This window comes from Oryzias melastigma, linkage group LG16 (assembly GCF_002922805.2).
Source record: "Oryzias melastigma strain HK-1 linkage group LG16, ASM292280v2, whole genome shotgun sequence".
NCBI lineage: Eukaryota > Metazoa > Chordata > Actinopteri > Beloniformes > Adrianichthyidae > Oryzias > Oryzias melastigma.
In genome coordinates this window covers 22,626,045-22,644,921 of record NC_050527.1, presented here as the reverse complement: position 1 = coordinate 22,644,921, position 18,877 = coordinate 22,626,045, and the positions used below count along the sequence as shown (strand labels likewise).

Genomic DNA, 18,877 nt, shown 5'->3' with positions numbered 1-18,877 from the left:
GTTAAAAGACTGGAAATTTTGTTAAAAAAAGTCTAAAAAGTAAAATTGCTTAAAAATCTCTAATATATGCCAATTTTGCAAAAATATTTAGCGTGGTGCTTAAATATGAACTGAACTTCAAATTAGCCAAAAAAGTTAGCGTGTCGCTTAAATACTAGCTAAACTCCAAAATAGCCTAAAATTGGTAAACTAAATTAGCCAAAAATGTTAGCCTGTTGTTAAAATAGAAGCTACAGTCTAAATTTGCCTATGAAAACCTCAGTAGATAACAGATTACCTCAAAGAACTTAGCATGTCGCTATAGAAAAACACCAAATAAGCCTATAAACCTCAAAAACAAATGTCCCATAAACATTAGCATGTTGCTAACATTGTTGGGCTGCACAGCGAGAAGGCCCCGGTTCAACTCCCGGCTGGGGGATTTGGGACCTTTCTGTGTGGAGTTTGCATGTTCTCCCCGTGCATGCGTGGGTTTTCACCGGGGACTCCGGCTTCCTCCCACCGTCCAAAAACATGCTTCATAGGTTAATTGGTGACTCTAAATTGCCCCTAGGTGTGTCTGTGAGAGTGAATGTGTGTGATTGAGGCCCTGAGACAGACTGGTGACCTGTCCAGGGTGTACCCCGCCTTCGCCCATCAGTAGCCGGGATAGGCTCCGGCACCCCCGCGACCCCGAAAGGGAAGAAGCGGTCAGGAAGATGAATGGATGGATGTTGCTAACATATTAGGGAAACTCCATTTTTTTTTTAAATTACTCTAAAAGATGAAAACTGAATATATTTAAAGGCTTGTTGCTAATCTGCCTAAAATGTTGATTTTTTTTAAATATTTATTTATTATTTATTTATTTAACATTTCAAAAACAATAAGAGGATCAGCCCCTTGAGATGTCACATCTCGTTAAATAAATAAATACATTTTTTTTATATATTTAATTTTTTCTAGGAAAGTTGGGTTACATAAAGTTTACTGCACACGCTTGATCATATCTTATGCCTTTCCATGCAAATCAGTACAACAAGAGAGAAAAATAATAGAAAATAAGTAATAAAACAAACAAATACACACAAGAAAAACAAACAAACAAAAAAAAACATAAAATTTAGAAGTTTGAAGACTTTCTCACTAATTTCCTGTGGGGTATGCTCAATACTTCAAAAATTATAATGGTTATAAATACCATAAATACAAGCAGTAATGTTAACAAGCAGAACATTTTAATACCACGATTGTTGAAAGTGTGACTGAGATTTTACATGAAAGAAAGAAGCAGGAGAATCTAGTGTGAATGCTTACCAAACATTCACACAATTAACTCAATTTCTCGCTGTAATTTGAGGGAAGGCCGCTATTGCTATTGCTTCTTTAATGCATGTTTATTTAATGGGACATTTTTTTCCTCCCTGGGAGGATTTTTAGACCTCCACCCCAGACCGAGGCTGGTCCACATTCCAGCTTTCATCCTTCACTAGATAAAGAGACCAGACTTGATGGGTGCTAAGTCAGCAGCACCTCACGCAGCAGAGTTGCTAAAGTTAGAAAAGTTGGGTCAGGTTTCCTGACTATGGGTGGGTGTCTCCTGTGCAGAAACTGAGGAAAACGCCCCCATAGGGACATGTTTATGGTTCAGTGGGCCTGGGGTTCATTGTTTGAGACACAATGGTTGGTCTGTCTGGAGCCAACCCTTGACATCAAACGACAGGGCTGAGTTTGCCCATGGATGGCAAGAGGCCAGTCTGCAGAGATGTTATCGGGACGCACACGGTGCAGTCGGGCAGCATGCAGACGGCAGGCTGTGCTGGAATTGAACCCGGCCCCCTCAGCTTCAATGACAGAAAAATCTTTTTTTTTTTACACTTGTCCTGTTATTTATGTTTCAAAAACAGTCTGGAATGAAGCGTTACTCCTAGAAAAGGCTTTTAAATAATAGCCAACTGTGTTATAGGCCAAGGGTCCCCAAACTACGGCCCGCGGGCCGTATCCGGCCCACCTCCACAGTTAGCCAGGCCCCCCACACACCATCAGAGACACACATTTTTTTTTTCTCCATCTGGCCGATGAAGAACCACATAGAACGTGACTCTTATTCCACTCTTCTTTAATACTGTTTCAGTTTTTAAAGTCATTCACTTTTTCTTTATTTCTTAATATTATTAGTTTTTCTTGTGTACGTTTTTTTTTTTTATGTCCATAACTCTTCAGCTCATTCAGCTATTAAATATTAATCTCTTTTATGCTAGGATTTCTAGGTTATTTTGGGGTTTAGCTAATATTTAAACCACATGCTAGCTGTTTCGGCTAATTTAGGCTTTTTCAGTTTACTAGACTGACGTTCAGCAAATATTTTAGTCACAGGGAAGTTGTTTAGGCTAATTTGGGCTTTTTTTCAGTTTTTCAGGGTAATTTTGAGTTTAGTTAATATTTCAGCTATAAGTAATCTGTCTCCGTATAAAGGAAATAAAGGTGAAATGAACACATTTTTCAGATGTATTATTGTTTGACCAGTATGAGATATCTGTCTGTATCTCTCCACCCCTTTGATACCATTGTGCTACATGACACATGATGGAGAGCCCATAGATAAGAAATGTTCTTTTTTTATTTGATTTATTTTAAACATGTAAAACATTACAAGAAAAAAATACTTAAAAAAAAAACTCAATGCAATCACCTTTAATAAAAGAAAAGTCACAAACTGAATTCAGTAAATACATGTTTGAAAATGCGATAGGCAGAAGCAAATGCTTATTTCAGCCTATCCCTTTATGTCTTTTTCCAGTAACTCAAATAATTTACAAAACAGAAATCTAAATAAAGCAAGACAGTATTTCAGTAACTTTTAATATTTCCCCTTTTCACCCATAAACTATATAAATTGTCATCCACAAGTACTATTTCACAATAAAAAATTGTTTAAATCATAGTTTTAATATTTGAGTAACAGCTTCTCTTTCATTTTTATTGTAAATAAATTGATGTCCAAACATTGTTTGTATTGATTTCCAAGGCTGTTCCACACTCTTCCTGTTTGAATTATTTGAATTTTCTACATTTACAGGATTTTTTGAAAGGAAAAGAAACTGTCTGTTTATGTTTTTGTGGATGGGATTATTTCAGAATTGTGTTTTTTGTTAGTTTCTGTCATCTGTCTTTGAGGAGGTTTCTGCTGTTTTTATTTGTCACTGCTTAGCATTCAGCTCAGTGTGAGGACAGGTTTGTTTGGAGATCCTTTTTACCCAGCAGCATTCTCTGGCCAACCGCGAGAAACCACTTCTCAGAGTATTGCATAAGACCAGTTTATATGCAGTCCACATATTGACTCAATCAAATGTTATTTAAATATTTAACTTCATTGTAAGCGTCTTATCTTCTTTGGACATAAGTTTTATTATAAACTCATTGAGCTGATGTCATCAGTTTGTAATGTTTGCAAAAAAATGTGTGCAGCACAATGCAGTCACTGGAGTATTTGCCCTCACTGTGGGTGGTACACATGTCACTATGTGGCTGTTGGACTATTATAATCCAAACAATGGAAATTAAAAGCCATGCTTTACTGGAAACCACTTGAGATGCTATGTGTGATTAGCCTTACATGAACATAGTTCCATTTGGAGTTGGAGAAAACCGGCACAAAACACGGAACAGCTTTTTTGTTTCGCTGCGAGGAAAGACGCAGCCTCTGCAGCCGTTACAATAGACCCTCAGCAACACTTTTATTAGTGAAACAAACATGGCCATTGTGTATTTTTTCCCAAAGGACCATTCAGCTTGTCAAACCATCCAAAAAATTTCAGTTATGCAGATTGAAGAAATGAAATACATCGTAAACTTCCACTAAAGAACAAGAATATGATGTCATTTAATCAAGACATAAGAAATTGCAATTATTTAATCTACAAAAAATTCATTTAGAGGGCTATTGCAAACAAAAAAGCTTCCCACCTGCTTATATCAGCACTGATTGTTACTATTGTTCAGTGCAAATACTCCTTTTTAAAAAGGTATTAATGTTAAACAAAGTTTTTTTCTCTTAAAATCTTTTGACTTGTGCAATATTCCCAGTGAAATAAACGTAGGTGCTTTGTTAACCTCTTAGGACCTGGCGTCAGCATGTGTGGACATCACATTTTGGGTTGTAGCACCACAGCAGTTAATTCTTCTTAACTGGAGTCCTGTGGCTACACATATTAGCTCGGGTCTTAAAAGGTTAAAGGGGACAAGTGAGCCTCTGACACTTCTGCAACACGACAAAACCAGATAAACATTTGGATAAATAAACTCATATTAACTGGATAGAAGCCTTTTAGTGGAGTGTGAACAGAAAACCACCTCTCTCCTGTTTGAGTAACTGTGGCTGAGCCTTTATTGGCACCCTCCTCTTCCCCTGCAGAAGAGGGAGACATGCAAATGCATCTCGTAAAAAAAAAAAAAAAAGAAACAAAAGGGAGTCCAAACTCCTCAAAGTGGCATCAGGAGAGGCTGAAGGACAGAGAAGTCCAGTCTGAGCCTGAACTTCAGTCTGAAACTATGAAGGTCATTTCATCCATCAAACTCTGAGACTACAGGATTGCTGGTTGTACCTAAAAAAAAGATACAGGACTGTTGTGCCTTTCTTCTTGGACAGGATTTTGCTGTCATCACTGAGTTATGGGAAAGACAATGAAGACATAACACAGGTAATGGCTGAAAAATGTGATGAATCCTTGTAAGTCATGTTTCTTTAGAAAATACAGGTAATTGATTTGAAAATTCAGGAAGTTCAGAATAATATGAAAAAAGTACTCAAACCTGATCAAATACGAGCTCTGTATCACAGTCAAAATGCTGAGTAAGCTTTATTTAAATTCACAAATTTGAAAATAATTTTATTCATTTATTTGTTTTCACTTTTCCTTTTAGAATCAATACATTTTGGTAATAAAAGCCAATTTTCTCACAACTAGAAAAAGGTAAACAAACTAAAAGAAGCTGCAATTTTTTATCTAAAAAATTACAATTACAATTTTGAAGGCAAATTTGTTTGTATATTTAATGGTTTGGATTTCATTCAAAATAGATTTATTTAACAATAAATTGATTAAAAACCCAGATCAGGCTTAACAGCAGAATTATTATTATTATTATTATTATTATTATTATTATAGATTTGTGTGGTCTGGGTTTAAAATGTTAGTAATAAAATATACCAACTTTTCAATTTTAATAGGATTCTGAACCATGTTTCTTCTGTTCATCTAAAACTGAACGAGAATATCTCGTTGCAAACATAAAAATATTCTGGTCTGATATTCATAATTGTTTGTCATTCAAAATTTTTAAGATTACCTCTTTTTGTTTACCTGATGTTCTAGACATTATGAAAAATCTGGACCTGGAAGTTTCTGATATTATTAATCCTGTTATTATTTTATGCAAGCATTTCATTAATTTATGTAAATGGCAAAAAACACTTACCCTTTACTAAATATCTTTTTAATTTATTTATCTGATTATTTTAAGTGTCTTAAACACATTCAAACAAAAACAAGGAAACTTCGGTAATTTATTAAAATATATAAAAACTATTTTTATTTTTCATTTTAATTTGTCTTACCCTTACATATTTTTTCTCTCCGTTTTTCTTGTTTTGAAATGTAGAAGAGACCACACCGGAAATCAATTTGCAAAATGTTACCCCTATTAATTTGCCATATATTTATTTATTTTTAATTTAATACTATTCCGTTTTAGATAGTAATTTAAAAATATTTAATTCTATATTAAGGAAAGTTTTAAAATTCAAATTTTCCATTAAACCGGAAGTTGGCGTGTTTGGCCAACCGCTGCTTCCGATTCATGTCTGCATCTTATCGCGCCGACCAGCCTTCAATCTCCCGTTAGCTTATGAATGTCATTAGCTTTGAAACACTCAGCTGGCACTGACTTGGTGTGGTCCATGGCAGTAGTTTTTTTTCTTCCTGGTAACCCCACCACTCTTTAAAAATTCCGTCTAAAAAGAAAAAGCGCTCCGTCCCCTCCCGCGGATCTTCCGCCAACGTAAGTCATGCTAGCTAGCGATAACGTTAGCTCCACATTAGCATTTAGCATGTGAACCAAATGAACCCGATAGCCTAGCGTGTATTTACACATTTGAAACTAGCACATTGAGCTGCAGCTATGCCATTCGTGTTTGCTAAATCGTAGTAACAACAGTTTTTACGTCAACGCTAGCTATCAACTCTAGGTTGGCAGAAGAAGCTAGAAACGAGATAAAAATGTCCACGCTAATTTAGAACAACTACGTTTTTTTTAGTTATGACAAACTCCTATGTTTGACTTATAAATCAGAAAATCTTTTTTAACCTCCTCTTTCCGTTGTTTTAATTCTTAAAATTTAGAAATTCTTTTTTTAATGCTCCAGAAAATCTGATATTTTCTGTTTAGAGAAGTGCACCTCTGGTAGCAGTATGGTGTTGTCAGGTTGTGATGTATTTTTCCCTCTGCAGGTGTGCAACTACCCAGAAGATCTAGGGGCAGCTCTTTACAGAGAGCCGTTTGACTTCAACGCTGAGCCACCTTGGGATCCGAGCTGATACTGGACGCCTTCAGCCCAGGACTCGTCCATGTGGGTAAATCAATGTGCAGATTCACTGGTTTTCTTCCATAGCAGGGCTCTAGAGTGTGACCAATTTGATAGCATTTGCGACTGCATTTTTCAGTGGTGCACCTAAACAAATTCTTGGTCTCACTGGTGCCACCCAGTCGTTCTGAAAAGAGAAAAAAACACAAAATCCCTGCAACTCCAAGAATCTCATTCCTGTATATGTGTGCAGGTGTAACAACCTCAAATAGGAAATATTATTTGATTAGAATGTACATATGAGTCGTTCAGTTTGGGTCCGTGTGCACGCACCCTGTGCATGCGCGCCCCCAAGGTTGGAGCAAATTAAAAGTCTGTTAAAATCCTTCAACACTGGAGCTTTAGCTCCTTTACCTCCAGTGTTTAGGCTATATTATTTCATCTGCAGTAACTTTTCAACCGTTAATGCAGTTAACGTCATTCCAGCGGATTCTGAATTGGAGTAAACGAGCCTCGCTCTTCAGCTGTGAAGAGTTTGGTAATCCACATTTATAAGCAGATACTGCTTCGTCCTATAGCTCTTTCAATGACTGTATATGTTTATGAGCGCTCTGTGTTAGTAATATTTTGTATATCTGAGCAAAGCAAGAAAAAAAATGTGTCCGTTTATTCTGTGTCAGAATCAGCTGATTCATGGTGATTGTGTGAACGGTAGGAATTATGGCCAGCCAAAAAGCCAAGTTATTTAGGTGTCACTGCAACATTATTGGTGTTTTGGGGTTAACTACGGTAGCCCTGAAGGTTAAACCGCATAAACAAGTCAATGCAAAACACTATGAAGAGCCCAATAACAATTAAAAAAGCAAAATAAATAATAAAAAACCTAAAGTTTTAGAAATCAAAACAAAATTCCTCAAAGCAAAACGATTATAAAATAAAAAGGAAATGTTTCAAAAACAAAAGTCAATTTCAAAAATCAAAATGAATGGCTTTGTACTGATCATAAAACGTTTAAAAGTTTCTTTTAGCTTAAGTTTCAGCTCTGTGAAGCATTTTCAAGCCCTACTCTAACTATATTTGAACTTTTTTAAGCGTTTTAAAGTGGTCTTTTCATTATGATTCTGCCAGCAACCTTTGGTACCACAAATTTCAGTTGCTGTCACAAATTAATCTTTATATACTATATAAAATATAAATTTATCATTATTGTAGAATTCTGTTTCACATAAAGGACTTTATGTTTACCAGTTTGTAAGTTAATCAATTTTAAGTCTTAATGCCGATATTGACAGCAAATAAAAAGGAAAGTGACCAGGTAAAAGTGCTGAGTTAAATGTGGTCCAGAAGGTCGGTGCACCAAACTTTTGTGCTGGTACACCTAAGTACAAGTATTTAGTCTAGAGCCCTGCATAGTAGTGCTCATAAATACTGTGTCCCTTGACTGTTTTTAGAAGGAATGATGAATGATTTCATACTCGTAATGTCCCAGATGAATCCGTCAGTTTATTTTAGATGGCCTCACATCTATTTTTGTCTATAGAATTGAAATGTTTTTTTTTAATCTGTGCTTGATTTAGTTCTTGTATAAAATTAACCATTGTGAATTTTAATCCAGTTTTTCTTTGATTATGTGCCATGGACATTTTTGTGCTTCAAAATTTCAACTGAGAAGGCATTGGAATGTTATATTTCTATCTTTAAATCTGGTATTGTTGTTCATATTACCTTCTCAAAGCAGAGTTCCAGCTTTTACAGTCCAATTCAGACTTGGCCTGAGGTTCAGCTGAAGCTGAAAGTAAAGCACAAGCACAGACAGGATTGTCTGTCACTCAATGCCATAAAAAAAACATATTTTTCAGCAAATCAGACATTAAGGACAATTGTTATAATTAGGGATGATCCAATCACGTGATCTGAAATCGGACCGAATCACATAGTTTCAGACTGGATCCAAATCAAATGTCCTCTGATCGGGATTGGATATTTATGTTTGTTAATAATTCCATCAGCGCTGTGTATTTTAGGATGATTTCAAATAAATACCCCACTAGGAGTCTGCATGTCATGAAACAGATCACAGCATCATCTTGTCGTAAAGCACAGTAGAATACAGCAGCAATTTGAGCAGAAAACAGTTTGGTAAAGATACTCACAGCAAGTATCTCTTGGTTTTTGACTTCAAAAACATGTCAACAAACAGTTGGATCAGGACTTGGTATCAACATCAAAATCAATCGACTCTGAATCAGATCGGGGACAAAAAAAATTCTGATCGGGATAATCCTTAGTTATAATCACTGATAGTGAAGCAAATACTTCCGGGACTTAAGGCTCAGTGTTCTTGTTGACTTGTCAGAGGATGAATACAAGTTTGGCTTATATACTGAGATAAACTGATCTCATGTTTAAATCCATGTCGTCAAAGACGTTCCATTCATATAAATTAGGTTATCAGGTACAGAATTCTCTGAAACAGCTCAGATCTTGTGAATGTAATGCGACTCCATTGTCACTTAGTTGTTTGTTGTTTTTCTTGTTTAGTTTGTTGCATAGCTCTAGGACCCCAGGGGCTCAAGGAAACGGGAAATAAGGTCACTGAGGACTGTCCATATTTTTTATGCCTGTCGGATTAGAAGAAAACGGCTGAGAGGATGAAGGGAATTGCAGATGAGCCTCAGTATTCTGTGGGGCTTCTGGATGGAGGCACTGCCCTCTGTGACGTGATTGACAATTACATCGATGAACAAACTCTGGTGAGCGCTTTCTCTTGAACAGCACTATATCAAAGCACACTGCTGTCAAGTATGGCTTTGGAAAAGACTGAGAGTTTTTGTGTGCTGTGCTCTCGTCTCACTGTGGTCTGAGTATGGTGTGTCTTTTTGACATTTGTTTTTCTTTCTGTTTTGTGTCTGTCCCAGTCTGAGAAGAGTGCATTCTTTGTAGCAGACTTGGGGGCTGTAATGAGGCAGCATGTTCGCTGGCGAACCCGCATGCCCCTGATCCGGCCGTACTATGCCGTCAGATGCAACAGCAGCCCCGCTGTCATTGAACTGCTTGCTTCCCTCGGCTCTGGATTCACATGCTCGAACAAGGTAATATTGTCAAGGGGCTGGTTGGCATTCTGTTAGCCAAAGCATACATTTGTCTAAAATCTATGTTCATGTTAAAAGTAGAGCAACTACGATAGATAGCTAGTCCTACTTGTTTAAAATACAGATTTAATACAGACTTCCATTGAGAGAATCCTGACTACTATGAACAGAAAAACTAGGACTTTGACCATCTTGGTCAAAACTAAGTTACAGTTTAAAACTTTTTCCGTATGATGTTTGTGGTCTAAAGGGTCTAAAGTTATTTTTTTAACCACAATTATGTAAGTAAAGATACAATAAAGTATCATCCACATAGATGAGGTGAAGATAACAAAAACTGACAGAGAAACAAAAGGCTCAACACTTTCAGGTTCAGCAGAAACCTGTGCTGTTGCTTCATCACAGTTGCATGATTTTGGCTAAAGCTGACCTGTTTTTTCTGTTATTCTATCACAATTAAAAACTAAAAAGACCTGTTCCAGCCGGGACCGTTAGGATCAAATCCAAACAATACCATCCCTATGTGTCACTTTTAAGGCAAATCAAATGTGTAACTGTAGGCCTGCTGACACAAATGTTCACTAGTCTGATGAATTGACTGCAGAAATCCATCGTTTCTTTTATCATCCTGTAGAAATCAGTCAAGAGAAGCACTTAACTTTGGAGTTTCTCTGTTGTGACAGACAACAGCAGTATCAGTGCCTTGATGAGATTTTGGGGCTATTTCTCTACACTAAAAGTGCATATTTTACCAGTTAGATGTATCAAAACAATGTGTGTTTGTCTCCCAAAATGTGCTCACATGATGTCACTGCCAGGAGTCCATAGGCTTCAGCAGCTTGAAGAATCCAATGGTTTGGAAAATAACAGACAGATTTTAAAGGAGAAAATATCAGCACCTCCTCACATCAGAGGAAAACGTCCCATCATTCTAATGTAACCTTTCATTCAGCAAAGGCGTTTGAGGCTGACCACCAAGCCAGCACACTTAAATCAAGTGTTAACATAAGTTTACATCAAGAACACGTCCAATAAACTATGTCAGAACAGTCAGAGAGTCTAAAGTTCATATTCATATTTATACATTCCTCTTTTTATTTCAGTCAATGAAACACAGTAGTCTCAAATATAAATGTTTCAGTAAGCTTGATTTTTGATGGTCCTAGAACTGATTTAAAAACAGTCTTAAATCAATGACTTAGTTTTGCTGATCTCTGCAGAATCCCAGGTGTTAACGCCAACAGCACCGCTTTGGTTTAACACGGCAAAGTTTAGATCCTCATGCTGGAAGTTATTTACTAGGATAGCGTTAAACACTTAGCATAGCAGATCTAAAAAGGATCCTACTGTTGATGACTGTTGATTGTGTTTTGTCTGTCTTTGCATTTTAGGCTGAACTGGAGCTGGTGCTGAGTCACGGGGTTTCTCCTGAAGATATCATCTACAGCGGTGTTTGTAAACAGGTGTCCCAGATCAAATATGCTGCTACCAACGGCGTTGACCTCCTGGTGTGTGATAACGAAGCAGAACTGCGCAAGATTTCTCGCTGCCACCCCGGAGCCAAGTAAGTCATAGAGAACTAGTAGTTCAAGCTGTGTGGGAAATGAATGTCTGTGTTTAGACACAACCAAAGGTCATTTTAGAGCATCTTTTAGCTCTGTTTCCTGTCTCTGCATCAGTCGCTATAGCAGGAGTATCAAACTCAATCACACAAGGGGCCAAAATCTAAAACACACCTTAGTTCACGGGCGGAACAGGATAAACATTTATTTAACAATCTAAAGATACATTTATAAAACTTTAAAACTGTAACGTTTTAACATAATTATGAACTAGATATATAGCATTACCTGTGATAACTCTAGCGTGAATGCTGTAAGCTGAATTTGACTCCTGAAGATGCTAGTGCTGATAGCTGAAAACGCTGAAGCTGATAGCTGAAAACGCTGAAGCTGATAGCCAGCTAAAATATTCGCTAAATGCCAAATTAGCCTTAAAAAAAAACAACTTAGCCAAAACAGCTAGCATGTAGCTATAATATTAACGGTACTCCAAAACAGCCTAAAAAACTCATTCATTCATCCATCTTCTTGTCCACTTCATGACTTTCGGGGTCGCGGGGGTGCCGGAGCCTATCCCGGCTACTGATGGGCGAAGGCGGGGTTCACCCTGGACAGGTCACCAGTCTGTCTCAGGGCCTCAATCACACACACATTCACTCTCACATTCACACCTAGGGGCAATTTAGAGTCACCAATTAACCTATGAAGCATGTTTTTGGATGGTGGGAGGAAGCCGGAGTCCCCGGTGAGAACCCACGCATGCACGGGGAGAACATGCAAACTCCACACAGAAAGGTCCCAGCTGGGATTTGAACCGGGGCCTTCTCGCTGTGAGGCAAGAGCGCTAACCACTGCACCACCGTGCAGCCTAAAAAACATAAAAAAAAATAAATAAATAAATAATAAAAAATAAAGCCTAAATTATCCAAAACAGCTAGCATGTAGTTGAAATTTTAGCTAAACTCCAAAATAGCTTAAAAAATCTTAGTAAATGTCAAAATAACCTAAAAAGAAGCAGAATAACAATTTTTAAACTTTAAAACTATAACTTTTTAACATAATTATAAATAATAAAAAGGCAGGAATATTTTTCCAGAATAAATCAATTTAAACCTTAAATAACTTTCAATATTTTACTCTCCATAAAAATATATTTTGTCAAAATTATACAAGTTAGAAATAAACACAAGATAACATCGGGCCATTAATAGCAATAAAATAAAATGATTTGGAGGGCCGTATCCGGCCCCCGGGCCTTGACTTTGATACCTGTGCTCTAAACCAACATGGCCGCACTCACCACAGTCTGCTACCCCTTTCCTTTCATTCTTGATGACTCTCTCTAGTCACACCTGAAACCGTCCTCCATCCGTTCCAGCCCACTCGCTCATACCTCTTCCTCTTTTTCCTGCACTCTCTGTTGTTCTGAACTCCCAGAGGTCTTAAAGTTCTCCAGCTCTGCCCCCTGTAACTCCTCACCCTTCACACAGAGCAAATGAATGAATCCAGACTGTATATTCTTTCCTTTAAATGAACAGGTGTTTAGTGTTGTTGACCAGATATTCAAGTATGAACATAGTGAGTGTAATAAAGTGAACATGAGCACAGATGTCATTGAACTACTGTTAAATAAATAGCAGTGGCTGTGGTGTTGGTCTGTTTCCAGAGTAACAGAATGTATGTCTTGTTGCATCAGGCTGCTGCTGCAGGTTTCAACAGAAGCCTCCAACCCTGAGGATGAGATGAGTGTGACCTTTGGCTGTTCTCTCAAGGACAGCAGGCACCTGCTGGAGAGTGCTAAGGAGCTTGGTGTGCAGGTGGTGGGGGTCCGGTAAGACCCGGATAAAATGTACACACATGGACAGTTCCTGTCAGATCTCTGCATTGTGCCATTTAAGTTCTTAAGGAAAACAAGTGTGGTGTAAACAAACTGTTTTGAGTCTTTTACCTCCTTTTCTCTGCAGGTCCAACATTTCCAGCTCCTGTGAGGACGACCAGGTTTACCTTCATGCCATCTCTGATGCCCGCTACATCTTTGACCTGGGGGTGAGCGATCACAACCAGTCACTTCTGTTTACACCACAGTCCGGGTGAATACTTCACTCTGATTGGCTGCAGGGTTTCCATTAAAAAGTGATGAAGAACATCCAGAAGAAGTTCTGGTCTCATAGCCTTTTTGTTCTGTATTATTGCTCCGGCCTAATTGACAGGTGATAACCAGAACAATAGAAACTGGGTACATAGGTGGACATACATTATTCTACAGTTTATCACAACATCATGACAGTAGAAAAGATCTGTCCTTGAAATGTCTGTATGATGGACATGAGGATCTCTACCAGACAACAACAATCTTGACTTTAAATTAAATTGTTTATTGTCTTTCTTACTTGCTGCTAATATGTGTTCATAATTTCTATTATTATTTAATACTTTTTTTTCATTGATACACATTTATTGATCTGATATTTCTTCAATCACAGCAAACTACTTTTGGACTTTGTTTCTTTAAAACAAACTTTTGTTTCATCTGGTCATAAACAAGCAGGAAGAGAGGAACTTTCCCTCTGAAAGGATGCTTTGGATCATTTATCATGACATTCTGCTGCTGCAGAGAATTGGTAGCTGTTACCATGACAACACATTGCACTGCTTACCAAATAGTGTTGGTTTTTTTGTGAAAAGGATTTAAACCTAAAAAATAAGAAGATTAAAGTATGAATAAATGATTTAATATTCTTTCATAAGTGACCATGGTATAGGCAGGATAATGCCAGTCGAGGTCTCCAACACCAGAAATGAAGGGAAGCACCTCATTTTGGGCAGGTGTGTCTCTCACTAACATTCAGTGTTTGAAAGTGTGTGTTTGTGTCTTACAGGAGGAAATGGGCTTCAACATGAACGTTTTGGACATTGGGGGTGGATTCAGCGGCACTGAGGCTCAGCTGGACCTGGTCATTATCTATTCTCTGTTGTTCTCATCAGTCTGCCTGAGATCCAACACTCACAATATAAACTCATGTTCTAGTTAGTGTTGAGTGGGACCAGAGGGTTTGATTATGAGCAGCTTTTTGTTTGAGTTTGATCAAAAAGGAGCTGAGGATTTAGATCAGAACAAGGGATTTCAACAAAAAAGGTCAAACTTTTATTAATACTAACATTATCACTAACAAAGACCTGTTTTTCCTTGAAGTCCCCCTCTGATGAAAATCCTGATTTCTTAGTTTTTATCATGTCTGTGTGTCATTTTTCTTCAGAAAGAGAACAAATGTAATAAGAAATCATTTTGTTTTTACATTTCTGAGTATTTCTCCTTTTAAATCAATCAAACTGTCTTGGACAGACTCTGTCTGAATGAATGATCTTCTTTCCATCAACAGCTCTGCTGCACATGCACTAAACCCTCATCTGTTCCTAGTGTCTAGTTCAGGTTCTGGAGAAGAGAAGATGGTATCTTCACATTGACTGCAGTCAAATGAGCCGCCGTTCACATTTCTGTGGTCAAATCAGCATCACTGGATTTTTGGTGTGAGTTTCATCCAATACTTACGGTAGCAGGACTGAGAACGCTGGAAAATCTCCACCAGACTCCACGGAGCTTCTTGATGTGACCACGGAAATGTGAACGGCGGCTCATTTGACCGCAGTTGGAAAGGATTGTAAATCAATGAAAGAGCATTTTGATGTTAGCTTTGATTATTTTATCAAGAACTCTGAGAAACCAATGATTGAATGTATTGATCACAGTCAATAAACATTGGAGAATTAGCTAAAAGAGTCTTTGGTGAACTGGAAGGAGAAAGAATCAGGATTTTGGAGGAAGTTCTGTCCATGAAGATCTTCACTTCCTCGTCCAGCTGACATCCGGATCAGAACCATACGGCTGGACATTACCCATATTGATGGATGTTTTTATGTAGCAGTGGTGAAGATTTACGCTAGTGAGACACAGAGCTATCATAATCAGACAGGAGGGATCAGGGGCGGAGCTACTCAGCTCACCTCCAAAAGCCACACCCGCTCAGAGGGGATTTTTAGAAACGGAGGCTTCAAATCAACATTAAAAATTCCTTTTTAAGACATTTAGGTTGAGGGATTGGGGTGAAAAACTTCATAATCATAATTAAAACCCTACTGGGAACGTCTTTAAATAGAAAAAATTGTCAAAGGGAGACTTTAAAAAAGATAAAAATGTTTTCTGGATTTTACTTCTTCATAGTGTAGATTAATTCCAAACTTTAGTTATTTAAATCTCAGTATTGGTGGTTTTTTTTTTTTTTTCTGCTCAGATACACAGCGCCGTCATGTCTGTGGTGGACCTGTACTTCCCCTCTTCATCTGGAGTGTCCCTCATTGCTGAGCCTGGCAGCTTCTTTGTGTCTTCTGCCTTCACTCTGGCTGTCAGCGTTATCTCCAAGAAGATGGTGGACCAGACTCGAGGTCAGTGATGATGTTCTGCAGTAATGGATTTAAAGAACCGTGGAGTCTTCATTCTGTGTAATCAAAGCCTTTCCTCTCAGCAGAGGAGCTGTCTCCCAGCAAGCAGCCAGAGTTCCAGTACTTCATGAACGACGGGGTGTATGGATCCTTTTCCAGCAAACTCTCTGAAACTCAGATTGGAGCTCCGTCTGTTCACAAGGCAAGTTTCAAATGTTTCTTCTGCTCCAATACAACAAAGCACTGATCCAGTTTTTATTCCTCCATCGTCTGTGATTAAACCTCTGTGAACAGAAGACGCTGGTGGATGCTCCGCTTTTCAGCAGCAGTCTGTGGGGTCCTTCAGGAGATGATCTGGACCAGGTGGTGGAGAGCTGCTTGCTGCCGGAGCTCAACATTGGAGACTGGCTTGTGTTCAAACATGCCGGGGCCTACCGTCTGGGTCAGCCGCTGCTGACCTCCACTGACTCACCAGCGCCCCCTATCTTCTATTTCATCTTCTCCAGAGACTGGTGAGGTTCTTCAGATGCGTTTAAAAGTGTTTCAGCTGTGCTCACTCTGACGGACAGTCTTGGTTTCCCTGCAGGTTTGAGATGCAGGACACCGGCGTCATGCAGGACACCATGCTGAAGAACCTTTCTTTGGTCCCTTACTGCTTCAATTCTTCCCAGACTGGAGCTGCACTGTCAGTCCCAGCTTAGGTCGCCTGCAGGAGCGCTTCAGTCTGTCGCTGGTTTATGCTGCTAGCATCCTTTGATGTACAGAGAAGTTTTCAACCAAATGTGCAGCCAGTGTTTGACCCTGTCCGACCTCAATGTTTAACACGTGAGACGACCCGGACACCAGACATGTTAGTATGCAGCAAAATGGATGACTCCAAACATGAATTCTTCTCTTAGCTTCCAGCAATAAAACCTTCCAACTGTTACTTTAGGTTGAGAAAAAGGACTGTCGGTCTGCTTTGCTGGTGCCATGTTTGTAAAGTTAGATGTGTATTCTTAATTTAGAAAATGTTAAAATAACAGTTTGCTGAAAAATGTCTATTTATGATTAAAAGTTGTTCTGTTATTTATTATCTGTGGCTAAAGTTCCAGTAGTACTTGTGTCTGAACATGGGACTGGAATTGCAGAACCTGCAGGTGAATTTCTTTATCTTTCTGTGTTCAGAGTCGACACCTATGGAAACATAACATCTGAAGCAGTGATACGGCTTTTGTCAGACTTTGTCAGTGAGGCCGGCAGGGAACTGCCGACAGACCAGGGGAAGTGTTGTAGGGCTGCGAACCAGCTGGTAAGGGACAGGACTCTTTATAGAATGAGAAAAATAAGAATGAAAGGGTATAAATGTGAGACTTTTTACTCTGAACATGTCTGTCACATGACTCCTCACATCATTGCGCTGCATGCATCGTGTCTGTAAACTTGTCTCTCGTTGAGGATTAACTATCAGGCTCCTAATCTGTAGCTGTGCTCATAACGTAATAAAGCCCTTATTGACTTGACCTGTTCGTTGTTTCATTTTAGGAAAAATATTAATTCTACCTATTGAACCGGGGGTCTCTAACTGGGGTTAGTCTGCGGTTCCTCCCTTAATATGAAAGTTCAGTGTGTACTAAGCAACATCCACGCTTCTTTGATGCTGGTTTTGTATTTGCTTTGTGATGTTTCGGTTTGCTTTATGTTTAAAATTTTACATTTGTTTTTGTCTTTGGATCTGGTCGTCAGAAAAGTCTTTAGCAACAGTTGCTAGCGTCGTTAGCTCCTAGACACACAGAAGATATTACTTAGTAGTACATAGACATGAACAAATGTTCAATAAACTTGCTCAGTAGACATAGACAATGGACCAAAGATATAGACCAGGGGTCTACAACCTGCTGCTCCAGAGCCATACTGGCTCTTTGACCCGTTTTCTAGCTCTCTAATTGAAGAATTATTACATGTTTTTAATTTTAAATATACAGTATTTTTAGAACTATACATTTCATTTAACAAAACAAAACAGTTCGATACGTACAACTTTATTCAACTAATATAGTTTAGGCTTCTGACTACAGTACGCACAATGCTCCAATAATCCATCAAGCTATTTGGGTTTGTAGTTTACTAAAGTTGAATGTTTTGACAAGTGCTGCCACAAACAATTATTTAAATAGTCGACTAATCAGCGAATACTTTTTCCGATTAGTTTAATCAGGTCATGTGCGAATTGGATGTAAAGCACACATCTTACCCATCATTGCCTATAAACTAACTAAAAACTAGATATATAGCATTACCTGTGATAACGCTAGTGTGAATGCTATAAGCTGAATTTGGCCTCTGAAGATGCTAGTACTGATAACTAAAATGCTGAAATTAATAGCTAAAAATGCTAAAGTTGATATCTGAAATTGCTAAAGCTAATAGCTGAAAATGCTGAAACTGATAGTTAGCTAAAATATTAGTTAAATGCCAAATTACCCTAAAAAACTAAAAAAAAGTAGGTTAACCAAAACAACTTAAAAAAATAGCTAATCTTCAAAATACCCTAAAAAACTGATAAAAAGCCTAGCCAAAACAGCTAGCATTTAGCCTACACTCCAACTCCATTTAATATAAAGTACCGACTAATTGACTATTAAATTAGTCTTAGACTATTTTAATAGTCGATTAGACGTAGATTAGTCGACTAATCGTAGTAGCCCTAATTTTGAAAAAAACATATTTTTTGGCATAAATGGAACCCCATACGGCCCAGCATCAGCCATACTCGGCCTTCAGTGGCCCCATGGGAAATTCAGTTTGAGAACCCTGTATTAAACTTCTGCTCTTTGAGTTCATCTAAGTTTGATCGCAGACACGAGCAGGAAGGAAAGTATATTTCAAAATATTTCAGAGTAACAGATGGAAAATGGCAACAATTAAATGACATTTAACTTTTATAGTGTTTTAATGTGCTCTTGTTTACCAGGAGCACCCCATCATAAAAAAGTCAAATTTGGTTTAAAAAGAATGACAAAAACTTGATGTTTAACTTCAAATTAAATTGGGATTTTAATCTCCCAACATTCTGCTTACATGGGCTTTTGTTGTTCACCTAAACCACATGTGTCAAAGTTAAGGCCCGGGGCCTGGATCCGGCCCTCCAGATCATTTTATTTTATTGTTATTAATGACTCAATTTTATCTTGCGCTTATTTCTAACTTGTATAATTTTGAGAAAATATATTTTAATGGAGAGT

At 38.0% G+C, this 18,877-nt stretch overlaps 1 protein-coding gene across 5 annotated transcripts; it reads left to right on the top strand.

Annotated features, from left to right (window-relative positions):
• The first annotated feature begins 4,465 nt into the window (after positions 1–4,465).
• On the top strand, positions 4,466–17,155 carry LOC112156653 (antizyme inhibitor 1). 5 transcript variants are annotated; one of them, XR_002921015.2, is made up of 13 exons: positions 5,804–6,039; positions 6,489–6,607; positions 9,104–9,315; positions 9,481–9,654; positions 11,046–11,218; positions 12,913–13,047; positions 13,181–13,262; positions 14,096–14,170; positions 15,506–15,656; positions 15,737–15,855; positions 15,948–16,165; positions 16,240–16,503; positions 16,821–17,155. XR_002921015.2 is itself a non-coding variant. In XM_024288912.2 (12 exons), exons 3-12 carry the CDS (start codon positions 9,214–9,216, stop codon positions 16,352–16,354), a joined length of 1,344 nt encoding a protein of 447 aa, XP_024144680.1. In that variant the 5' UTR covers positions 4,466–4,679; positions 6,489–6,607; positions 9,104–9,213; the 3' UTR covers positions 16,355–17,155. The 5 variants fall into 5 exon arrangements, 4 of the variants coding, with proteins under 4 accessions (XP_024144680.1, XP_024144681.1, XP_024144678.1 ...); XM_024288912.2 differs by lacking the exon at positions 5,804–6,039 and adding an exon at positions 4,466–4,679 and having other exon boundaries at positions 16,240–17,155; XM_024288913.2 differs by having other exon boundaries at positions 15,740–15,855; positions 16,240–17,155.
• The last annotated feature ends 1,722 nt before the right edge of the window (positions 17,156–18,877 follow it).